The sequence below is a fragment of the Exserohilum turcica genome, assembly GCF_000359705.1.
Source record: "Exserohilum turcica Et28A unplaced genomic scaffold SETTUscaffold_2, whole genome shotgun sequence".
Taxonomy (NCBI): Eukaryota; Fungi; Ascomycota; class Dothideomycetes; order Pleosporales; family Pleosporaceae; genus Exserohilum; species Exserohilum turcicum.
Genome location: NW_007360025.1, coordinates 2057586 through 2079380, shown reverse-complemented (window position 1 = coordinate 2079380; position 21795 = coordinate 2057586). Strand labels below are relative to the sequence as shown.

Below are 21795 nucleotides of genomic sequence, written 5' to 3'. Positions count from 1 at the left end.
CATGCGAGGCTAGCATCCGCTTGTTCGCCATTGTGCAGTACGGGAATCTCGTATCCAGGAACTGGAAAACGTCATGGGCCTGGACATCCAGGCACAGGCCTCTGCTATTGTTCGCCTCCAGGCAATCGGAAGGGTTACAAAGGGGGTTCGGGAAGGACAACTAGCGGTGGCCCCGAGCTCTTCAGCTTGGCTGGGGTAAAGCAGACGATGCTAAGGCGTCCGTGGAAGTTTTTGTATGATAGGCTCCGTGGTGTTTTGTCATGCCCAGTCAGGGCCATGCAACCGAGGGGCTGCGATTCGCGTGTGATCATAGTACAAGCGTGCTCTGTGCATTGTCCTCAGAAGGGCGAGTGGGCCTGCAACATGATGCTAGAACCTCTCCATACATGTAGACCGAGCTGTGGCTGACGACGTGCGGTGGTGGTGTTGCAAGATTGGTAGCGGTATGCAAGGGCAAAGCCATGTCCTGACGGTGGGAGTGGGGGGGGGGGCGCGTGTGGTCAAGGCCGAGTCTACAGAGCTGATGCAAGGGCATTCCCGCAAGAAGCCATTTTTTCACGCACTCTGGAGCGCCGTAGTCGCCAGGCCGTAGTGGGGAGAGACTGGGGCAAGGTGCCGGCGCGGACACGGCGCCTCGTCCATGCACATCCGCGGCCTTGATGGCGCCTCAGCCAAGCTCCGTGACAGCGATGCTTTCTTCCCTCGCTCGACACCGCCCGCGTCCTCGATGCGTGTCGCGGCACTCTCCAACTCTTGCATGCCATTACTCGGTCACATGTGTCAGAGGCTGTGTCTGGCTCCGCTGTGACGGCATCGCTTATGCAGGCCTCCCAGCAACCCCGCAGTGCCACGGCCCATACAAGAGGCCGGCAGCGAGCACATCGTTCGTCGCGGCTTGGGGCCGGCATGGTTCGAGGACAAGGCCTGCTGCAGCGCGTGCCTGAGCATATTGTTCGGCCCTGGTTTTCCCGGCATTGCGTGTGCGTGTGTGCGTGTGTGGTGGGTGGATGGATGGATGGATGGAGCGGAAGCCCGGCCCCGTTCTTCTCCTCGGCATCTGTTGACGTCACCACTGTAGTCCTGGAGCTCATGTCTGACGACCACACCTCCCCCATGCTTACGCATCCGCCTCAGCTCTGGTACTTGCACTGGTCCTCTCTGCGGGGGGCGGGGGCTCTGCTGGCGACAGGAACATGCACAAAAGCAAAAAACGGCGTAGCGTTGCCCGGCATGAGAAGCGCGGCTGTCTTTATTTGCTGCCGTGTGGCGGGTGATGGCTGACACCACCGCTGCTAGCTAGGCAATACTGTACGAGCAACGGGGTTCTCGTGTTTATTAACTGCTGGAGCTCAACATCTACCGGGCCTTTAGTTACCGCCTGCTACCGCGTAGCACAAGCGTCCCTGTACCCACATTAGTTACTTTTGCTCCGGTATAAGTACAACGCAGCCTGCAGCTCGCTCTGAGCCAACACTCTGACCGACACATACATTGCCCCAACCAAGCCTTGCCGCACTATGGCGACCCAAATCATCGACATCCGGGTCGACACGGCCGAATCCGATATTCTGGCCCATATCAAAAAGGGCCTTCGCCCCGAGGCCGGTGGTGAGAAGACACTGCCCACCTTGCTACTCTACGAGTAAGCAGTGCAGCAAACCAAGCCCAATATACCCACCTGCTAACCCGACGCTCATCTCGGCAGCCAGGAAGGGCTTCGTCTGTTTGAACAAATCACGTACGAGGAAGAGTGAGGGCTCCTTTGCACCAGCAAAGTGACTGTCAAGCTGATCCATGTTCTCCGCCTCAGGTACTACCTCACCAATGCCGAGATCGAAGTGCTGGAAAAATACGCGCACGAAATAGCCCAGCGAGTGCCCTCAGGCTCCATTGTCGTGGAATTGGGGAGCGGGTAGGATCCCGGCTCTCACTGCATAAGAGACTGGAAACGAGCCTCGTGCTTCGTAAGTACTAATATCTGTGCAGCAATCTGAGAAAAGTCAACATATTGTTGCAGGCCATGGATCGTCTTGCCAAGGACGTTGAATACTATGCCGTCGACTTGTCCCTGCCCGAGCTGCAAAGAACCTTTAGCCAGATACCCATAGGTAAGCGTCTGCATCCTACCTGCAACATCTCTCCAGCACTCGCAAGCATGGGTGACTTTCGTCCACCTCCCCATGGGATGCCGCGTTGGTAGGCGTCATGATGGGGCCCCACCTGGGCCTGCATATGTGGCATATCTATATATGCAGCTCAACAAGACCCCCGCCAGCGATCCGAGATGTTGTACATACCAATCGCATGCAATGCACGGCACGGCCATGCCACATGACTGCTGCCCGCTAGGCTGCGCTGACCATGTGCATAGAGGGGTACAGCCACGTCAAGTGCTTCGGGCTCCACGGTACCTACGACGATGCTCTTGAATGGCTCAAGTCACCTGCTGTCGAGGCCAAACCCAAAACGATCCTCTGGCTGGGCTCCAGCCTGGGCAACTTTAAGCGCCATGAAGTGCCGCCGTTCCTAGCCGGATTCGGCCGCGTCTTACAAACCGGTGATACGATGCTTATCGGCATCGACTCGTGCAAAGATCCCGAAGTATTTTACCCATTCGGAAATATGCTCAAACCTAATACTGACGTTTCTGCCTGCGCTAGCGTGTCTTCCACGCCTACAACGACCGCAACGGTGTGACGCATAAGTTCATTCTCAACGGACTCAAACACGCAAACGCTCTCATGGGTGACAGAACCTTCAACATGGACGACTGGGAAATCATTGGTGAGTACGACGTCAAGGCCGGCAGGCACCATGCTTTTGTAGCCCCGCGCAAGGACGTGGTTGTCGATGGTGTCACAGTCAAGCAGGGGGAGAGGATCAGGATCGAGGAGAGCTACAAGTACAGCCACAAGGAGGCGAAGAAGCTCTGGGAACTGGCCCGCCTCTCCGAGAGTGCAGTGTGGGCTAATTCAATGGGTGATTACGGTCAGTATGAGTCAGGCAAAACAACCCAAGAGCCCAAGTCTGACTGCTGCTAGGTCTGCATCTCGTTTCCAAGCCCGCGTTTTTCTTCCCTACCAACCCAGAAGAGTATGCAGCCAGCCCCGTACCGTCCCTTGCCGAGTGGCAGGAGCTGTGGAAATCCTGGGATGCCGTCTCGAAGCAGATGATCCCCGAGGCAGAGCTGCTTTCCAAGCCAATCAAACTCCGCAACGAGTGTATCTTCTACCTAGGGCATATCCCCACATTTCTCGATATCCACATTGCTCGTGCCACAGACGGCCAGCCCACGGAGCCAGCCTATTTCTGGAAGATATTCGAGCGCGGTGTGGATCCCGATGTTGATAACCCAACGCAATGCCATGCCCACTCAGAGGTGCCTGAAGAGTGGCCGGCCGTGAAGACCATCTTGGAATATCAACAGACGATTCGAAAGAATACAGAAGCGCTCTACCAGTCTGGAGAAGCAGAGAACAATGTTCGCGTTTCGCGTGGATTGTGGATAGCCTTTGAGCACGAGGCGATGCATCTGGAGACCCTACTCTACATGCTTATTCAGAGTGACAAGATTCTGCCGCCTCCAGGCACCAAAGTGCCAGACTTTGCGGCTTATGCGGCACACTCAGATGTGCTGGCGGTTGAGAATCAGTGGTTCACAATTCCGGAGTCTGATATTGACATCGGCCTAGACGACCCGGAGAATGATTTCAAAACCAAGCGATATTTTGGATGGGACAACGAGAGGCCTCGTCGCTCAGCACACGTGAAAGCGTTCCGTTCAAAGGCCCGCCCTATCACCAATGGAGAGTATGCCACATACTTGTTCCAGACTGGCAAGAAAGGTACGTACCACCTAACGGAGGAAGATTCCCTGTTGACATGGAATCATTAGAAATACCCGCATCCTGGAGTGAAACGTCGTATTCCAACGCAAACGGCACAACCATGACCAAGAGAGATAGCGTCATCAATGGTCATGCAAATGGCGACAGTGATCCCTCTTACAGCATGATCGAAGGCAAGTTCGTGCGCACTGTATACGGTACCGTGCCTTTGAGGTTTGCAATGGGCTGGCCTGTTGTCGCATCCTATGAAGAACTTGCCGGTTGCGCACGATGGATGGGCGGTCGCATCCCTACAATGGAGGAGGCACGAAGCATCTACGCCTATGTCGACCGCATGAAGCCAGAGTTTGAGAAGTCGCTCGGGAACACGATCCCAGCAGTCAACGGGTATGTCTTTCGGAAGTAATCACAAAGGAACATGTAACTAATGTCACACAGTCACCTGATCAACGAGGGTGTATTCGAGACACCGCCATCACCCCATTTGTCCAACGGCAACTCTGGTGCAGCGACAAGTCTCAACCCACACGATCTCTTCATTGACCTTGAGGGGGCCAATATGGGCTTCAAGCACTGGCACCCAGTCTCGGTGGCCGATAAGGGCAACAAGCTCTGCGGGCAATATGACCTGGGCGGTGTCTGGGAGTGGACTAGCACTGTACTGGAGAAGCATGAAGGCTTTGAGCCGATGGAATTGTACCCAGGTTATACAGGTATGCAGCGATTCGACGGGCCTGTACCCCTCGGCCTATGTACAGGGCCGTGTCGCTAACAGCAGGCAGCCGATTTCTTTGACGGTAAACACAACGTGACGCTGGGTGGATCTTGGGCGACGCACCCGCGCCTTGCTGGGCGTAAGACGTTGTAAGTGAATGGTAGCGACTGTGACAAAGACCAAGGCACTGACATGTTGAAGCATCAACTGGTACCAGCGCAACTATCCCTATGTCTGGGCCAGTGCCCGCATTGTGGCGGACCTCTAGCGGAGGACTGGATCACGTGATTCTTCGGTCGTTGCGTTTGCACTCTCCTACTCGGGCAAAGCGGTGGCGCATCGACGCGAATCATCGCGGCTCACCACAGCAACGCGGCAAACCGTTTCTTTGAGTCTGCGAATGTACGGGCGCTGTGATCAATGTTTATCCGCCCATTCACTGTCCCTTCAGTGTGCTTCTTGCTGTTGTTGCTTCTTTCACCTCGTAGCCCCCTCGCTCTTTCTACACACTGCTTCTGTTATGTAGTTTTGGCCAGTAACCAAATATGCAACCAACCACAACCCGTGCGCAACTCTTCCCGCCCTGCCTGCCGAAACACGTTTAATTGCAACGTGACTCTGATTCACTGCAGATTTCGCGGCCAGCACATTGATTGTCTCGGGCTCGCACTCTATTTACACCCGCAGGTCCTCTTAGCCTGCTCACGCTTCTCTTTCCACTCAACCACTACCTCATTGGACCGTTATCAATTGAAAAAGCCAACGTCACACGGCGACATGGGTCAAAGCCTGCTGTTCAAATGGGAAGACTCCCAGGCGCTCAAGTAAGTTGTTTACCCTCCGACAATCATTTGTCTGGACTGCCCGACGATTTTCTTCAGGCAACAGCATTGAGCAGTCAAGGCATGACTAACCATAACAGACACCACTGTGGATTCTGCGAGCGTCCCCTAAACCATCCAGGCGCGAGGGTATCTTGCTTTGGAAAGCATAGCGAGCCGTGTGCGCGCTTCCATCAGGCCCGTAACCGTCTTGCTCGTCTCTGCAACAGGATACTAATACGGTATAGGCTATGTTCATGCGGCTTCGCGGCCATACTTGCCAATACTGCCTATCAATCGACGAGGCTCATTACAAAAGACACCAAGACATTGCCGAGCAGCTGCGCGCCCTGTACGAGAGTTGCAGTGAGGTCGATTGGAATATCGTGCCGTCTGAACCAGACACCGCGTTGAGGGGAAGACGGAGAGAGTTTGACCGCAATGCCGACTCGAGTGTCGAAGTTGAACATAGAGTCATTGGGGACACGCTATCGTCAAAGCGTGAGAGGAAGGAGGCGAAGCGCTTGGCGAGAGCGGCGAGTAGGCCAAGAGTAATCACCCAGGAAGAGATACGATATGTCGACTCAGTTATTCATTCGGCGGATGGAATTACTAGCAATGATACTGACGGGCCGCGCAATGCCGAAGAGCTTGATGAAATTGAGAGGCAACTTCGTGTAAGTGACCCAGCGTTGGCTCTTGTAGCTCGCTCCCGCCAGCCTACTAACACTCGGTCAGTACCATGCACATATATACAACACACGTAGAAGCCGAGATGGGCTTAAGAAGCTCGCAGATGTTCCCAGCGACACGTCAGATGTGGACTTCGACGCCGAGATGGATCGCATTCTGGACGTTTTCCGCATCATCGAGCTACTCAAACGTAACACAAACACCAGAGGCCTCCAAGGCAAGGAACTCAGAAAATTCCTAACACTTGTGGACGGCTTCAAGCGGGCCGTGGTCGAGGACATTGTGCTGGTCAAGAAAGATACTGCTGAGGTGCGCATGCGGCGAGCCGGCTATCTGAGGTACATTCATAGAACCTCGTATGATATTTTGGAGGACAGATATTCAGATAAAAACTGGAAGACGGGCGAGAAAATCACGCCAGGAGCAAGCAGTTCCAGTAGCTTCGAGATGATAGTAGAGGAGCTGGATCCATTGCCAAGGTATGTTTCCCCTTCGCTTTTCGCTCAAGCTGTGTTCAACCCATTCACTGGACAAACAGCTACTTCATTGTTCGCCGTAAGAAACTAGAAGCTAACTTATAATCAGTGACGAGCAAGAAAACCAGTCTTCGACGCCCCCTTGGGTACAAGACGGTCCTGATCGAAGGCACCTAGAGACTACACATCCACGTGTACATGATGAAAACGGAATCCAAGAAGCAACTAGCGAGTCTTACGAAAACACACCATCACATCTGCCACCAGATCCAGCTCCAAGCCGAGGGCCTGTCTCGCTGAGAGTGGTGAATACCAAGATATTAGAGCGACCCACAGGTCCCACGTCATCCAGTAAGAAGGAGAAGGCTACACAATTGACAACGGACGGCTGGAATGTTGTAACCAATGGCAGCTCGCCGAGAGTGCATGTTCCTAAATTGCGTGTCTGGGGTAATATCCCAGTCCAGCAGTCCCGAGTGACTCCGACTCCTCGGCATATCGACACTCCTGAGTCGTTGGACCAGTCTTCTGCTATAAACACCTCATCGATTGGGTCCCCTGAAATGGCGCCAGCAGTCAAAGATCTTCCAATCAATACTACGAAAGAACCCGAGAGTTTTGTCGCAGAGCAAGAAGGAATAGCCAACGCACATCCGATCGTCTCGCAGAAGAAGAAATCAAAGAAGCTGCGCGAGGCAAAGCGCAAGGTTAAGAAGACATCTGACCCAGAGGAGTCTACGGGTGTTTTGATTGCTGACGACGGATCTGATGGCCAACATAGCAGAGCAACAAATGCACCACTCGGCGATGCGGTTTTAGGACTGGAAACTGAAAACCAAATTTCGGACATGGAAGATGATGAAGTAGCACCTTTGAGTCAAGAAGATGACCCCAACGGTGAGGCATCAACGGCCGCAACCCCCAACAAAGAATATGTTGGGGCATCGGTCATTTCTCCTCCCTCTCCTGCCCCAACTACATCGCATGGCAAGCAAATTCACTGGATGAATTTCGTACGTCACTTCACCGTTGATCAGCTCACAAACCCCTTTCTACCACTGTGGAGTGGTTGTACATATGCATCTTGGTGCGCCTTTGAAAAGAATGGTGTCCCAGACTGTCCATTCCACCAACCACGTATGTCTGTCAAGAGTTCATCTAGTACAGACTGCTGACAAATCTTAGACTGCGCCTGTGCCGACCCTACGGCGGACCAGTGTTATCTAGTCATGCCTAGTGATGAGCCATGCTCAACTGGGCCATACAACCGTCTTCGTGGTGAGAAACTACTAGCACAGTACGAGGAAGATGATAGAACCAAGGGCCGTTTGATGCTCGTGGACAATGATATGGTTGAGTACCTTGTCGAAGGCCAATCGAGCAGAGCTATGTGTTACGACCTGGGTCTTGTACCGCCGCGTCTTGCAAAGGAGTACGCGGAATTTGCCGACGGTTTCGAACCTGGGTCACTCATGGAGCAGGAACGCCGATTTGAGCGCCTCAAGTGTAGGAACGCGCTCATGAAGCAACAGCTTACGTACAAGACGCTACGGGAGATTCAGTGTGGAAAAATCGAGCGAGAGGGTGCCCAATACTTCTGCTATTGCCGTACCACGGTGCCCCAGGAGTTGACCCCATCTCTGCTTAAAGACCTCGTCGCCTGCTCCTATCGGGATTGCCCAATGCGCTATTTTCACAAGTCCTGTATCAAGAAGCTGGGTGTGGATAAAGCCTCGCGCTGGTACTGCACATCATGTGAGAAGGAGATGCGGATCCAGGCCAATCGGATGCTACGAAAGCTGGGCTACACGGATATTTCAGATGATTCTTCTTGCGACCACTCTCATGCTTCGGGTTTTGACGAGTTACGAGGCCTGGCCGATGAGAAGGTCGACCATCTTTTGCGGCTACCCAAGAAAATCTTGACGGAGCTAGCGTCGCATAAGCTACGAAATCAAATGAAGGATTCTGAAGAGCTTACGGCTATGCCATAGGAGGACCTCAAGTAACTCATCGAGGAATTCAATGGAACTGGTGGAAACGACAAGAATATTGGTTCGGAAGGTTGATTAGAGACAGGGTACTGCCGATTGGCTGTGCTTGATATGTATGTGCAGAAAACGACTAAAACACCCCAAAGCCTCAACCATACATGTATCAGTGATAGTAAACAGAGACAGAATAAGCATAGTTTCTTCACTTTGAATTCAACAGTGTCAGCCACGGTTGGCAATTTTGTCACATCACATTTCATGCCTTCAATACACGCCATGTGTTAATATAAAAACAGTGCCCTCACATTCCCTGTCTCTATATTCCTAAAGATATATCCCAAAGTTAAAAGCAAAAGCAAAAGACCATCAGCCTTCAAGTTCCCCTTGCAGCCTCCAAAACTATACACCACCGAAGACAAACCACCACAAACACATCAAACAACCAAGCATGTCTTCCATTGAGACAGTTATCATGCCCAATACATCCTCCTCTAGCATCCTTGCCGGCGCAGAAGACCAAGACATAATGATAACATACCCGCTCACCCGCGTATGGGCCAACACGCCATTAATCGTGCCAACTTCCAACACAGCCTCGACTTCTCTCCGGCACCACCACCACCACAATCGCCGTGCAAACGCACACGAAGACGAAGAAGACGAAGACATGCATTTGTGCACCCTCGCTTTGTGCACCGTCGACAGCGTCGACTTGATTCGAAGGGATACGGCGGAGCGGAATACGCGCAGGAGCAGCGCGAGCAGTCGGACTGCGAGCGAGATTAAAGGCAAGGTTGGGGGGCTGGTCGGCGTTTTGAATCAGAAGGTTAGGGGCTGGGTGAGGCGGTTGTCGTGTAAGATGTAGAGTTTTCTTTCTTGTTTTTTTTCTTCTTCGATTTCCCATGTTGGTATTTGAACGGGGTTTCTTGATTAGAGGTGGAATGTTTGTACGTGTGGATAGGGTAGAAAGGATGGGGATTGAAGCTGTAGCTTTCCTGTATAAAATTTGGTGGGGGTTTTTCGGCATTGATTAATACGATCTTATATTCATGATCTAGTGCTACTTTGCATGATTGAAGCTACTGCGCATGAATATGTGTGATATCTACAAAGACCCGAGATTACTGTTGCAATTGCCGCTTCCAGAACCGCACCAGTGGCTTCCAGATGTTTGTTTTTCCATCAAGCTGAGAATACGCCACACCGAGAAGTCCGCCTGCGAAATGAGCCTAGGGGATGTTAGATGGATGCTACTCTCATAATCACGAGACTGAATAACTTACCGCGTGACCGAAATTGACAAAGCTGTATCCGCGAATCATGCCAATGAAATCGAACAGCACAATGGCGGGCAGCACATGTTGAGCCTCAAAGTGCACCGGCACAAACAGAATTCCAAGACCAGCATGCGGGTACTGCATACAAAAAACGCCCAGGATACCAAAGAGCGCGCCTGATGCTCCGCCACAACGAACAAAGATTTCGGGAATGGGTCGCTTCTGAATGGGTATCAAGGTCGACCAATGCTGCGCAAAACCAGACAGCACGCCGGCTGACAGGAAGAATGACAAGGTATGATACGGGCTGCCCTCGAACAGGCGCGAATATCCAACTGGTTTCATGAAGTTGTTCAGGAAGTACATGTTGACGAAGAAATGCAACGCCCCAGAGTGTACAAACATGGATGTAAACTGCGTGTAATTGACGTTGCGAGCCGGAAGGTGCCAGAGCGTATCCCAGGTCCGCGGCACGAGAAAGCTACTCAGATGGATTCCGCTGTTGGCTCCAATGATTCCATAGGTGATTCTTGAAATGGGATCCACGTTGTTCCATGCTCCGGTAACGACCTCGGTTGGGGTCGGTGGTGTGCGCCGGGGCATGGTCCACTGCGGTGTTGGGAGCCATCCTCCGGTCGATGTAGACGCATCCTTGAGCTCTCTTTTCGCTTCCAAGTAGGAAAGACCGAGGAAGATTCCACTGGACACAGCTATAGCCCATATGGCTGGTCGCAGATATCGGACCCTGACATGTTTGAGTTGTTCCAAGATTGCATCTTGATCTAGCTCTGATTCTGATGAATAAGGCCCTTCATCATATCGCACACGGGGGTTCTCTTCTACGATTTGACCCTGAAGTGGTGCAGTATTTTGTGGTGTGTGTGGCTGCTCCCGATGTGACGGTCTTGGCGCTCTTCTTTGTGGTACACGTTGCGTACGCGTCAGAGAAAAGCTACGCAGTTGGTCAGCGGTGGGGCGGAACTTTGGTAGAGCCGGTGCTCGAAGTATGCGGCATGCTGGCCTCAATAGTGGCCCAGCGAACCTGAACGTGAACATGAGACGGGTGGTCCAATGCAGCGCGTGGTGGAGATGTGGATGTCATGATGCGAACTTTCCAACGGCCTTCGGCCCGACTAGCGTGGGGTCCGTGCGACTCTCACCATCCACGCGAACATGTGTTCTTCCTGTCATCCAGTCCATTCCTAGTTGTGGTTCTTCAAAATGCATTCTCGCCCGCAAAATACCGGAATTACTCTCATTCACGACGAACTTGCCATTAGAGGCTTTAGTTACTTTACAATAAGAGCTCTAGATCTCCACGAAAACTTTCGAGTGCCTACGAACCACTTGCATTGGCAAATGTGCGATATACGAATTGAATTCTACTATATTAGAGATGGTGTTGGACTGTCACATCACACACCAAACCGATACAATTTTCTCAAACTAAAAGACACGAGCCATCCTAATCTATACTTGAAGCCCCAAAATCTATATCATCTAAGCCTGCTTTCCAGCCGCCACAGCAGTTGCATGCTGGCTGCTCGCGCTGCTAGCATTTGCTTCGTAGTGGTTCTGATCCATCAAGCTCCAGTCGCCGATTTGCTCGTCACCGAACTGGTCAAGGTCGAGACCCATCATCTCTGCCTCTGAAGTAACACGGAGGTGCATGCCCGGGATGAACTTGAGAATGTACAAGAGGATGCAAGAGACGACGAAAGAGTAAGACGCAATAGCAGTAATCTCGGCAAGCTGGCGACCGACTTGGACGCCGACGCCATCCATGGCACCAAGAGGGTCGTATGGTCCCATGCCATCCAGGTCATAGACCCAGGATTGAGCAAAGATACCAGTGAGGAACGATCCGACCATACCGCCAATGCCGTGGAGTTTGAAGACATCCATGCCCTCGTCGATTCGGATCCATTTGTCGACGTTTTGGCATAGCGAGCAGATGACGCCGGTAAGGAAGCCAATGAGTGCAGCGATCCAGAGCGAGACGTATCCTGCAGCAGGAGTAATGCCGACGAGACCAGCAATGGCACCTGAGCAAGCACCGACGACAGAGAAGTGTCCCTTAGTACGGACGTACTCCACCATCACCCAGCCAATGACACCGAAAGAGGCTGCGGTGTTTGTGTTGAAAGCTGCCACCATAGAGCGGATAGTGCCGTTGAGTGCGCTGCCTCCGTTGAAGCCGAACCATCCAAACCAGATGAAGACAGTACCGATGAAGACGAGCGTGGGGTTGTGGGCCTTTCCGTGGATCTTGTCTCCCTTGTGAAGACGTTTTCCGAGGACAAAGGCATAGGCAAGTGCAGACCATCCAGATGCGATGTGGACAGGGCCACCTCCGGCAAAGTCGAGGGAAGGAAGGTTGAACAACCAACCGTTGCTAAAACACGGTTAGTTTTATGATTGTTTTGAATTGTCGGGCTGACTTACCCGTTCCAAGTCCAGCAGGCAATTGGGCAGTAGACAACGGTCGCCCAGCAAAAAGCAAAGACCATGGATGGCAGGATGCGTCCACGCTCAAAGGATCCACCAATGACGAGCTGTACAGTGCAGGCACAGAAAAGCAATTGGTACAAGCCTGTACAGTCAGTACGTCTGGTTAGAACTAATCGAACAAATGTTGCTTACAGAAGACGATTTCAGGCAAGAGTGGGGATCCTGGAGATGGTGCAGACATGACATTCTTGAGACCAAAGTTGTCCATGTTGCCGATGAAGGCACTGGCAGTTCGCGAGTAGGCGAGCGAGTATCCCCAGAACATCCATTGGAAAGTCGTACTTTATGCTGTCAGCGAGCCTGGTAGATGTACATGGCTTGTGGATATACTTACACGCCCATCACAGCGAAGGACTGAAAGAGAAGGGACAAGGCAGACTTGCGGCGTGCCAGGCCAGAGTATAGGAAACCGATTCCGGGGATGATCAGGAAGACCAGGAAGGCCATTATCATCAAGTAGATGTAATGGAACTCCAGACCAGTATACTGGAGATTGACATTTTCCTGGTTCGGGTTGCCGCCATTGGGCTTCGCCGGGTTGAACTCTGGCTACGCGCATGTTAGACTTGTCTCATGACTACAGGGCTTTGCCGACAATGGCACTTACAGCGGTTGCTGGTTCCATGGTGTATGCAGAGGCTCTAAGATGCCGACCAGAAATCAAGCCTCAAGAGGTTCTACAAGACGGACAGCCAGATGTACAGGGGGTCTCCATGCTCATATACACGGGAGCGTTCCCTCCAACGCCTTGCCGCACTCTACAAGAGACCGAGATTGATGCGCTGCTAACCCCGGATCAGGCCCCATTTCGACACAGGCGAAGGCGCTGTGCCCCCAAACATCGAACAGGACGCCCTCTTGGCAAAGATAAGCAGGGCGTGCTGAATCCAATGCCCAAGGAGCCGAGCACCAGGTGTGGAGCACATGGCTTGAGCCGCCGTGTTCGGCCTGTAGAATCAGGCCGCCAGGAAAGACAAAGAAGTCAAGCGCGCCGAACTGCATGTCCCAAGTCCCCAAGCCCCGGAAGCGACTGTTGGCCTGAACGGCGCGTGTACAAAGTGGTGGACGCAGGGTTTTGGGGTGTCTTGATAAGACACGGGATGAATGCGGCATAGCGGCATCCCGGACGATAAGCCATTCTGGATCAGGGGAGATTACCCGCTGCTGAGTGGTCTGCTCATTGCATTCTGGAATATTTACCTGATGGCCGTTTGTAACACGTTCGAGGGAGAGATAGATGGTGCTTGTTTATCAATTCCCATATCTGGCTCTCCCACTCACTTGGGCGTGTCGTCGTGTGTGGCGGCCGATTCGCTGTCTGCTGGCCCGTGTACCCGAACACCAGGTCCATGCCTACCCCCAAGTGCTATCGTGGGGGGCTGGATATCGTATCCTCTGATGCTGCCGATACTCGGCTTATTTTCGAAAGCAAAGGCGTTGTTGCGGGAGATCATGCGGTACTTTGTAGCGGGCTCTGCTTCAAAGGTTTCCCAGAAGTGGTAGTATGCTGCGCCATGAACATGTGACACATTGCGTACAGTCAAGTCACTCTAATCATCTTGGCTGACATATGTATGTCGGCAGAAATAGAGAGTTCATAAGCCAGCTCTTAACTTTGGAGGATTACCATAATCATCAGCACAGCAGCAGTTATTTTCTACTATGTGTCATGTCAGCATTATGCACCTATATTCTATTCGGCACGATATGGCTGAATTGTCCGCGATTTTCCTCTTTCACAACCATGTGTCTCACCGGGTTGTTCTGCTCCCTGTGCCAATGCGAGTTGTTACTCGAAGCATCATTGGGGAGAGCGGAACGACTTTGCCGAACCTCATTCCGTCTTCCTTTGCACACTCATAACTGGTGTATGGCTAGACCTATTTCCTGCTTTCATTTGCCCGCTGCATAATCCCGGTTATGGCATGACAATTTCCTGCAAATCATAACAACACCTGCAGCATCTCGAAGCAGTTAGAGTCATGCAAGCACCGCCACTCTGGAGCGTCATGGCGAAGGACGCAATAAATTACCTTGGTCTGCATTGGAACTTGAACACTCGGGTCGCTCGCTTGTGCTGCAGTAAAAGTGCTAGATGTTTCATACGTCGTAGTGATTTCACAACACTTGATGTGACATAGTTGTACAAATTGTGCTAACGATACGCAAGGCCAGATCAACGACAAGCATATCCAAATCAGGATGGCCTAGACCATCTCAGCTAACCCTTACGCATTCAGCCGACATACAGAAATCATGCATGCGAAAGCCATCCCAGAACATACAAACACATAACGATTCTGTCCAAAATCCCCAGCTTGAACTCATCTCCTTGCGCAGAACAGGAGGCTGCGCCACAAACTACCTCTTCACCCGATGAGTTCTTGTGTCAAAGCCCTATCCTGCCCGCTTAAATAGTTGCGCTGTTCCAGCCACCGAATTTTTGCTCTAGCCCTCCTGGAATTCATTCGAGCTCTGGCGGCCTGAACAGCCGAAGGCACGTCTGTGACCATGTGGAGCATGCTTCTTCCAACCCTCCCCGTCGTAGCCCTGAACCCATCTACGCGCACGGTATCAAGTATACGTGTGGTCGATCGACGACGGCTGCCGAATTCGGTGTCAAAAAATGGATATGGATCCGAGGCTGCGTATTGCGGGGGAAGATCGTCGCTTTCGCTGCTTTCGGGAAGGCTGGTGGGCCGGTGAAGGTGGGGCGGACGAGATGTTGGGCGAGGTGGATAGTAGAGAGATGCAGTGTGCTCGTGCGAGTTGTGGAGGATAGGCGCATCGGATATTCGGTAGATTGAGTCGCACTGGCTCACTGCTGGGGTTGCAAAATACACAGCAAAGCGACGCCCGTCAATACTGGCGTCTGGAGGGTTGGTTTCTCTGCCTGTTGCTCGATTGAGCAGCGCCGATCCTGTCTCCCTGTCCCGTTGCTCATGTGCTTGTATCAGCCCTCTGAGGCGAACTTCAGTGTGAGACTGTCCTGAGACTGGCACATGCACAGAATGGGGCACCAGAGATGCTGAAGGCCGTTTCTGTGCTTCGCCATGTCTCGAAATGCGGAGAAATCTGCGTATTGACCTCAGCCCACCGCTTCTGAACAATGATTCTTTGGCCTGCTTTGAGGCGGAGACATCAGCACCAGCTCTCTCATGTCTTCTCCGGAAGTCCTCTTCAAGACTCTCCGAGATCGACCGTTGTCGCCACGTCCTGGTCGAATCCATCATGGTCCGATAGTACAGTCGGTCGGCTTTGGGTAATGAAGGAAAACGGGATGTGATAGAAGTATAAAGGTAGGGGGAGATAGTGGGCATGAAGTTGACAAAGAGTAACAATCCATCCTCCTGTAACTCAGGGTTTGATTGCGATAGACGGTTCCACTGCCGTGTGCTTGCTGAGAGTGGTTGATACGGTACGGTTCTGGTCCACTAGCTATTACACCATTCCAATCGCGTCTTGCGCGTCATAACACTATGGCTGCGCGTCACATGTCCAAAGAGAACATGATGTAGAAAAAGAAGTCAATAATTTACTGCATGGGTGGCGTACACGTGTCAGGGGATACGCGACGACAGGAACTTTGTTGCTGTCAAGACACAAGGCATTAAGAACGCATTAACTACCTGACTCCAGCTTCTCACCAGGAGTATGATACAAATAGTCAAACCCTTTGCAGATTAGCTCTAGCGTGTCGGGATATGGATATAGTTTGGCAATAGCTCGGCTTTATGTGGTTAGTGAACCTCTGGTCCCTCTTCCGAATCTGTACACCCCGCGAGAGTACCGATGTTGCAAATGCTCAAATGAAGCTCTTCTACGTAAGCAACGACCAAATTCTACTCCAGTACATGAAAGGAGACAGGCACACAACGTAACTATGGGCAACTCTAACACACACGTCTGCAATGCGGCCTGGCCAATATGCATTGATATTCAGGAGGAAACGTCACGTTCCTGATAAAGAAGCACCCTTTTTGGTAGCGCAACGATTTTCAATATAGCAAATATGCGTTCTGCACCAAGTACAGGGTGAGTACCACATCTTTATACTACGCACATAACGGAAGACGGAGAGTTCAAAAGCATTGACTCCCGCCCCCATGCAGCTTTTTCTTATGCCTAGCAAAATATAACCGGATACAGGCTAAGCCGGTTGATCGCCACAGATGACTTTGTATACTGAGAATCACAAACAAACAAGTACTTTGAAAACGCTGTATTATTGATTACTGCATGACTGAAAGCTAAATGAATGAATACAAGCACAAGTAGTACTGGATTGCTGCAGATCTAATCAAGTCCCCAAGATAGGAGTTTACACCTAGATCATCCTTGACCAGCTGCGTACATGAGTGACAATTATGAGCCAACGTGGTACCCATGAAACTTTCTCATCTACTGCATATGGCCTTTGATGACGATTTTGCCGTGCTCACACTTGAGCGTGATTTCCTCATCGAAGTAGTATGCCTTGGGAGGCTTTGGTTGTGGCCAGCTTGGCTTCTCTTCCTCTTCAGGTTGTGGTTCAGGAAGAGGAACTGGAGTTGGCTTGGAGGGCTTCTCATCTTCGGGCTGTGGTTCAGGCAAAGGAACTGGAGTTGGTTCAGATGGTTTCTCCTCCTCTTCAGGCTGTGGTTCAGGAAGAGGAACTGGAGTTGGCTTAGGAGGCTTCTCATCTTCCTTGGGCGGCTCTGGGTATGGCTTCTCTTCTTTCGGAGGCTTAGGGTGAGGCTTCTCCTCCTTGGGGGGCTTTTCAGGGTATTCGTGGTGGTCTTTCTCATCCTCTTTGGGCGGCTTCGTAGGGTAGCCTTTGTCGTCTTCCTTGGGGGGCTTTGGATGTGGCTTTTCTTCTTTAGGTGGCTCAACCGGGTATTCATCGTGCTCATCTTTCTCGTCCTCTTTGGGGGGCTTCGTAGGGTATTCTTCTTTATCTTCCTTGTCGTCCTCCTTGGGTGGTTCTGCCGGGTAGTCGTCGTGTTTGTCGTCCTCATCTTTCTCGTCCTCCTTAGGAGGCTTTGGATGCGGTTTCTCTTCTTTGGGTGGCTTTGCTGGATATTCACCTTTATCGTCCTCGTCTTCTTCTTTAGGAGGCTTTGTAGGGTAGTCATCTTTGTCATCCTCCTTGTCATCCTCCTTGTCTTCCTCCTTATCTTCTTCCTTATCTTCCTCCTTGGGTGGCTCCATTGGGTAATCATTGTCCTCCTCTTTCTCGTCTTCTTTGGGGGGCTTTGGGCTAGGCTTCTCCTCTTTAGGAGGCTTTGTGGGGTAGCCATCGTCTTCATCTTTTTCGTCGTCCTTGGGCGGCTCTGCTGGGTAGTCATCTTCCTCTTTCCTATTGTCAGCAAATCGTTCCACAGGATAGAAAACTGGTTCAAAAATGACATACTGTCGGTCTCGTCTTCTTCCGGCTTGGGATGGCCGGGAGTGGGTGTTGGGTACGTCTCCTTCTCACCCTCCTCCTCGTCCTCCTTTGGCACAGCGGGGATGTCTTCTTTAGGTGGAATGCAGATCTTGCTGGGTTCGTACTTATCGCGTTGTTCACAACACTTTTGGTACTCCTGCAGGGCATTCACATCATCGCTCCGAATGGCAATTGGCTTTGCAGTCGCAGTGAAGGCAAGAATGGCAATAACGCTCGCTTGAGTGAGACGCATCGTGGCAGACAAACGAGGGGATTAAGCAGCTGAATATACCGATTTTATCTCTCTAAAGTAAGTAAACAAAATATGAACTGCTGACAACTGTTGCGAAGACTTCGCGGTATTGAGGTGTTGTCTGCTCGAAGGCTGATGTTCATCATGGTCGTCAATCCTCCTCCTCTTATACCAGCTTTCTTGAGTCAGCAATCTCGCACCAACAGTCTTATTTGCGTGCTCTTGAGGAGCATCTGCACTGTTACGTTTGGAAATATTGGGTTCCCGCCTTAAACGCGCCATAGTCTTGGAAAACGATGTCCAAGCGCACAGGTGTACAGTGTTGAGAGTCAAGATGCTGTACAATGCATGTCAGAGCTCTCCAGCTTACCTTATACTAGCATGAAGTCATGTTTGCAAGAAACATGGTCAACTCAAGTCAGCAGCAAGGGGAACACCTGTGTTGCCCTGCGGGGTAGTATTGCCTAGAGTTTTTCTGTGGTTCGGACGAGCCTCCGCAGTGCTTAGGATAGTGGGTCGGATGCGTTATACATATGGAAAAACGCCGCTGAACCTCCAATGGGCACCTCTACGAAAGACGAGAAGTCTCGTATTACAGTCTTGGCCAGACCAACTGTTGGTCGGGATGAATGTTGCGGTGGGAATGCACAATAGCATTTTTCAGGATGCCGTCTTACACCGAAGTTCAAGGTAGGGCGCAGCATTTTGCCGAGTAGCCGCTTGCAGTGCATGGAAATTTATGAGATGCTGAGAGGATGAGAGTACCAAATCCGCAGACGCGTACTTAGACGAGGCTACGCGGGGTAGCGTCTTGGCGCTCTCTTGGACGTGACACATCACACTGCCGGGCTGAATCGGCACTGCTGCCCCTTCCCAATATTGTGGGAGAATGGCCTGGCAATGCTTAATTCATGCCTTATGACAACATATCGTGATGCCCGCAATAGGCAATGTGGAGACAATACATGTTACGCAAGGCTGCCGGCACGAAAGTTACCTTACCTAGACATCTTAACATTTAATCCGTCATTGAGCGCATGTACGAATGAAATAAGGTAGAGCTGATACATGGCCTAAGCTCACTCCTTTTAAGTAACAGCTCCGTTGTATTACCCAAGGCTCAGCAAGACACAAGATGGTCTTCTATGCGAAGTCAACGGTTTAATGCAGAGCTAATATACTAGCCAGGCATCTCAGGTACCCAAACAATCAGATCCTTTGCAGCTTGCATTTCTCCGCTGACCAAAAACATATTGGATCCTGCATTAATGTTGATTCCGACTATCCGGCATCCGAAGTGGCGTCTTACAGTCGCGTGATTCTCGCCTTGGTGGATTTGAGTATGTAGAGGCAGGCATTGTCACAGGTGTGAAGCACGCTCTCAAGTCAGACCAAGAAGGAACAGGCTATCGATTTACACACTGTAGAACGCCACATATTACTCCAAGGTCGGCCATACAGGCCAGAATAACCCGTTATAATGCTGAGGCGTCTATGTTGATCCGTACTTGACGTATGCCCAGCAAGCTTATGTCATGGCATCTGCTGCGCATCAGGCACGCTGTTTGACACATATGAGCTCTTCCGGATCTAGAAAACAATATAACCGGAAAGGGATATAAGGCACTCCATCCGTGCTCCCGCGTACAGGCCATGGATCCTGTGAAGACGTCTGCCTGCAGGAACACAGTGCAGAGAAGCCCCAGATAGTTACTGTATCACAAGCACCAAACCTGTTCTATGATTTAGAGAATTTTTTCTTGTCATTTAGCTATGAATTGTGTGAATGCATATGAAGTCCACTCCTCAAAAAAAGCGGTAAGACAAGAGGATCCTGGCCATGAATGAGGATCGATGGGGCCGCTGAGAAGGGCTGCGTATATCATGATGTATGCCACGGAAAACTTTGCGTTGGATGCGAGAGTCTAGACACGCTTCAGACATTGTTCAACACATTGGGACATATATGCTTAGGCTACAAAACGGACAAGACGGATCGCTTACGGTCAGCCTGAACTATACACCAGATGACCGGCATCTGTTACCCGATACTCACTCACAATACAGTCATACGGAGAGGCCGGAGTATATGTAGAGGGTGCCGACACCCCTTCGGCATTTCCATAGATACCTTTACGCCAATGACCGCAAAAAAACAAAAAACATACAACAGCTGGGATTCGCCAGTGGTCACCCACCTGACTACTAACCAGCCGGTAAACTGCTTGTGAGCTGCCGAGCGGACGAGAGACGCTCCAGTCTCTTGCACGATGGACACAAATATTGTTAATATGTCTGTATATGGTTACTGTACTATGAGCCACTTTGCTGAATACGGATTATTAGCACACATTACTGACTATGGCTAAGCGCCTTATCATGGGTACGCATGATTTTTAATAAAACACTAGTGTTGGTGGCTTGCTACACGACATATCATTCGTGCATAGATGGGCAGTGCGTCAGTGCTGCTTTAACAGCAGCACTGACGCATCTCTTACGTACACGGATGATGCCTCCTTTTCCTAAAATTAACTAGCCTTAATTGTAGCAGTGACAGTTGTCACATCACGATTGATGTCATGTGACTGAAAATTTTGTGACTGTACAAAAAAGCTCTTCATATTTAGCTTCAAATCTAGAAAAAACTTGAACAATAGTCGCTTGTAGCTGCCTATACGATAATTAGTCTTAGTAAAGATTAGCGTGTGAAAATCAAGTGACGCTCATACACTAATGAGCGTTACCGCCTGCTTTGTTGCTATGTAGTTACTATCCCTCCACGTGTGCCGGAAAACCCTGTGTGGCGGCATGCCGATAATGCTCCCACCACAACAAACTCAACCCTAGCTGAGAGGCTTAGCAAATCTTGAGATATAGACATCAGCCATGATAGTTCCTTTGCGTTGCGTGTCTTTAGCAACAAGTTACTGTGTGGCTAGCAATACTGCGATTTGCTGCCAGTATCCACGAGAGACCTGCCTTGGTCAGCCTTGGAAGTGATAGAGGGTTTGCGCATATATCTTAGAATCTGTAAAGCTGTATAAATATGCATGAAGAGTCTATCCTGAGCGAACCACTGTAAAGCGGATTAATTGATTGTATCTGCTAGTCTCCTTTAGTTCACTGTCGCACCTAACTAACTACTCGTCAGGACAAGTTTTAGGAGGCACTCCCTAGATTACAGTACTTGCTCTTAGCTGCCTTCCACAGGCTTACGACGATTAATGGGACATTACCTAGTATAAACTACTCATCCACATTTTTCTATGTTTCCTTGTTTTGCTCAGCCTCCAAAAACTCCCACACTTCAGTGTGCCCTTCTATCCTTGCAACATCTGCAGCAGCATGTCCACCTTGATTCTTGATAAGCAGATTTGCTTTCCAAGACACTAGTAACTGCACCACGTCTAGATACCCATAACTCGCAGCCCATATCAAAGCTGTACGCCCATAGCTGTCTTGGCGGTCGATTTGGACGCGACGGCTCGAAAGAAGTGTTTCCACAGTCGCTGGAGATCTATCAAAGAGTGCCCATAGTAATGGTGTCCAACCATCAATATCGACGTCGTCCTCACCGCCGCACTTGTTCTTTAGTAAAATGCGCAAAGTGTCAGTATGTCCCCCTTGACATGCCCAGGAGATCGCATTGCGTAAGTCCTTATCTTTTGCGGTTTTGTTGACTCCTGTTTTGTGCATCAAATCACTAACCACCTCCCTTTGGCCATTTCTCGCAGCCCACAACAGTGGAGAGAGTCCTTTGATATCCTCTTCAGGCAGGTGACGCATTCACCAAAGAT

At 50.9% G+C, this 21795-nt stretch overlaps 8 protein-coding genes across 8 annotated transcripts in view; 3 read left to right on the top strand and 5 right to left on the bottom strand.

Moving 5' to 3' along the window:
- Positions 1-1218: 1218 nt before the first annotated feature.
- SETTUDRAFT_163135 (uncharacterized protein) lies at positions 1219-5124 on the top strand. The gene is made up of 11 exons (XM_008027421.1): positions 1219-1642; positions 1706-1750; positions 1811-1912; positions 1987-2108; positions 2372-2601; positions 2661-2988; positions 3042-3845; positions 3896-4235; positions 4287-4561; positions 4631-4712; positions 4765-5124. The coding sequence occupies exons 1-11, from the start codon at positions 1518-1520 to the stop codon at positions 4829-4831; spliced, it is 2520 nt and encodes an 839-aa protein (XP_008025612.1). The 5' UTR covers positions 1219-1517; the 3' UTR covers positions 4832-5124.
- A 216-nt stretch (positions 5125-5340) lies between these two features.
- On the top strand, positions 5341-8547 carry SETTUDRAFT_153857 (uncharacterized protein; the record flags this gene model as incomplete). The annotated part of the gene is made up of 6 exons (XM_008027420.1): positions 5341-5387; positions 5486-5582; positions 5633-6061; positions 6123-6556; positions 6663-7690; positions 7739-8547. The coding sequence occupies 6 exons, from the start codon at positions 5341-5343 to the stop codon at positions 8545-8547; spliced, it is 2844 nt and encodes a 947-aa protein (XP_008025611.1).
- A 448-nt stretch (positions 8548-8995) lies between these two features.
- SETTUDRAFT_19624 (uncharacterized protein) lies at positions 8996-9412 on the top strand (the record flags this gene model as incomplete). Its single annotated transcript, XM_008026738.1, has 1 exon — positions 8996-9412. One exon carries the CDS (start codon positions 8996-8998, stop codon positions 9410-9412), a length of 417 nt encoding a protein of 138 aa, XP_008024929.1.
- Positions 9413-9577: 165 nt separating this feature from the next.
- Positions 9578-10889, bottom strand: SETTUDRAFT_135683 (uncharacterized protein). The gene is made up of 2 exons (XM_008027419.1): positions 9831-10889; positions 9578-9776 (listed from the first exon to the last, which is right to left on the bottom strand). Exons 1-2 carry the CDS (start codon positions 10878-10880, stop codon positions 9669-9671), a joined length of 1158 nt encoding a protein of 385 aa, XP_008025610.1. The 5' UTR covers positions 10881-10889; the 3' UTR covers positions 9578-9668.
- Positions 10890-11195: 306 nt separating this feature from the next.
- SETTUDRAFT_41543 (uncharacterized protein) lies at positions 11196-12996 on the bottom strand. The gene is made up of 5 exons (XM_008026940.1): positions 12943-12996; positions 12670-12884; positions 12468-12616; positions 12270-12417; positions 11196-12219 (listed from the first exon to the last, which is right to left on the bottom strand). The coding sequence occupies exons 1-5, from the start codon at positions 12958-12960 to the stop codon at positions 11325-11327; spliced, it is 1425 nt and encodes a 474-aa protein (XP_008025131.1). The 5' UTR covers positions 12961-12996; the 3' UTR covers positions 11196-11324.
- Positions 12997-14704: 1708 nt separating this feature from the next.
- On the bottom strand, positions 14705-15655 carry SETTUDRAFT_31412 (uncharacterized protein; the record flags this gene model as incomplete). The annotated part of the gene is made up of 1 exon (XM_008026868.1): positions 14705-15655. One exon carries the CDS (start codon positions 15653-15655, stop codon positions 14705-14707), a length of 951 nt encoding a protein of 316 aa, XP_008025059.1.
- Positions 15656-16736: 1081 nt separating this feature from the next.
- Positions 16737-17995, bottom strand: SETTUDRAFT_31411 (uncharacterized protein; the record flags this gene model as incomplete). Its single annotated transcript, XM_008026867.1, has 2 exons — positions 16737-17707; positions 17728-17995. The coding sequence occupies 2 exons, from the start codon at positions 17993-17995 to the stop codon at positions 16737-16739; spliced, it is 1239 nt and encodes a 412-aa protein (XP_008025058.1).
- Positions 17996-21196: 3201 nt separating this feature from the next.
- Positions 21197-21795, bottom strand: part of SETTUDRAFT_115857 (uncharacterized protein) — a 37293-nt gene continuing 36694 nt past the window's right edge. The window contains exon 3 of the mRNA XM_008027418.1: positions 21197-21655. Within this exon, the coding sequence (XP_008025609.1) occupies positions 21263-21655 (393 nt within the window). The 3' untranslated portion in view covers positions 21197-21262. The remainder of the gene's footprint in view (positions 21656-21795) is intronic.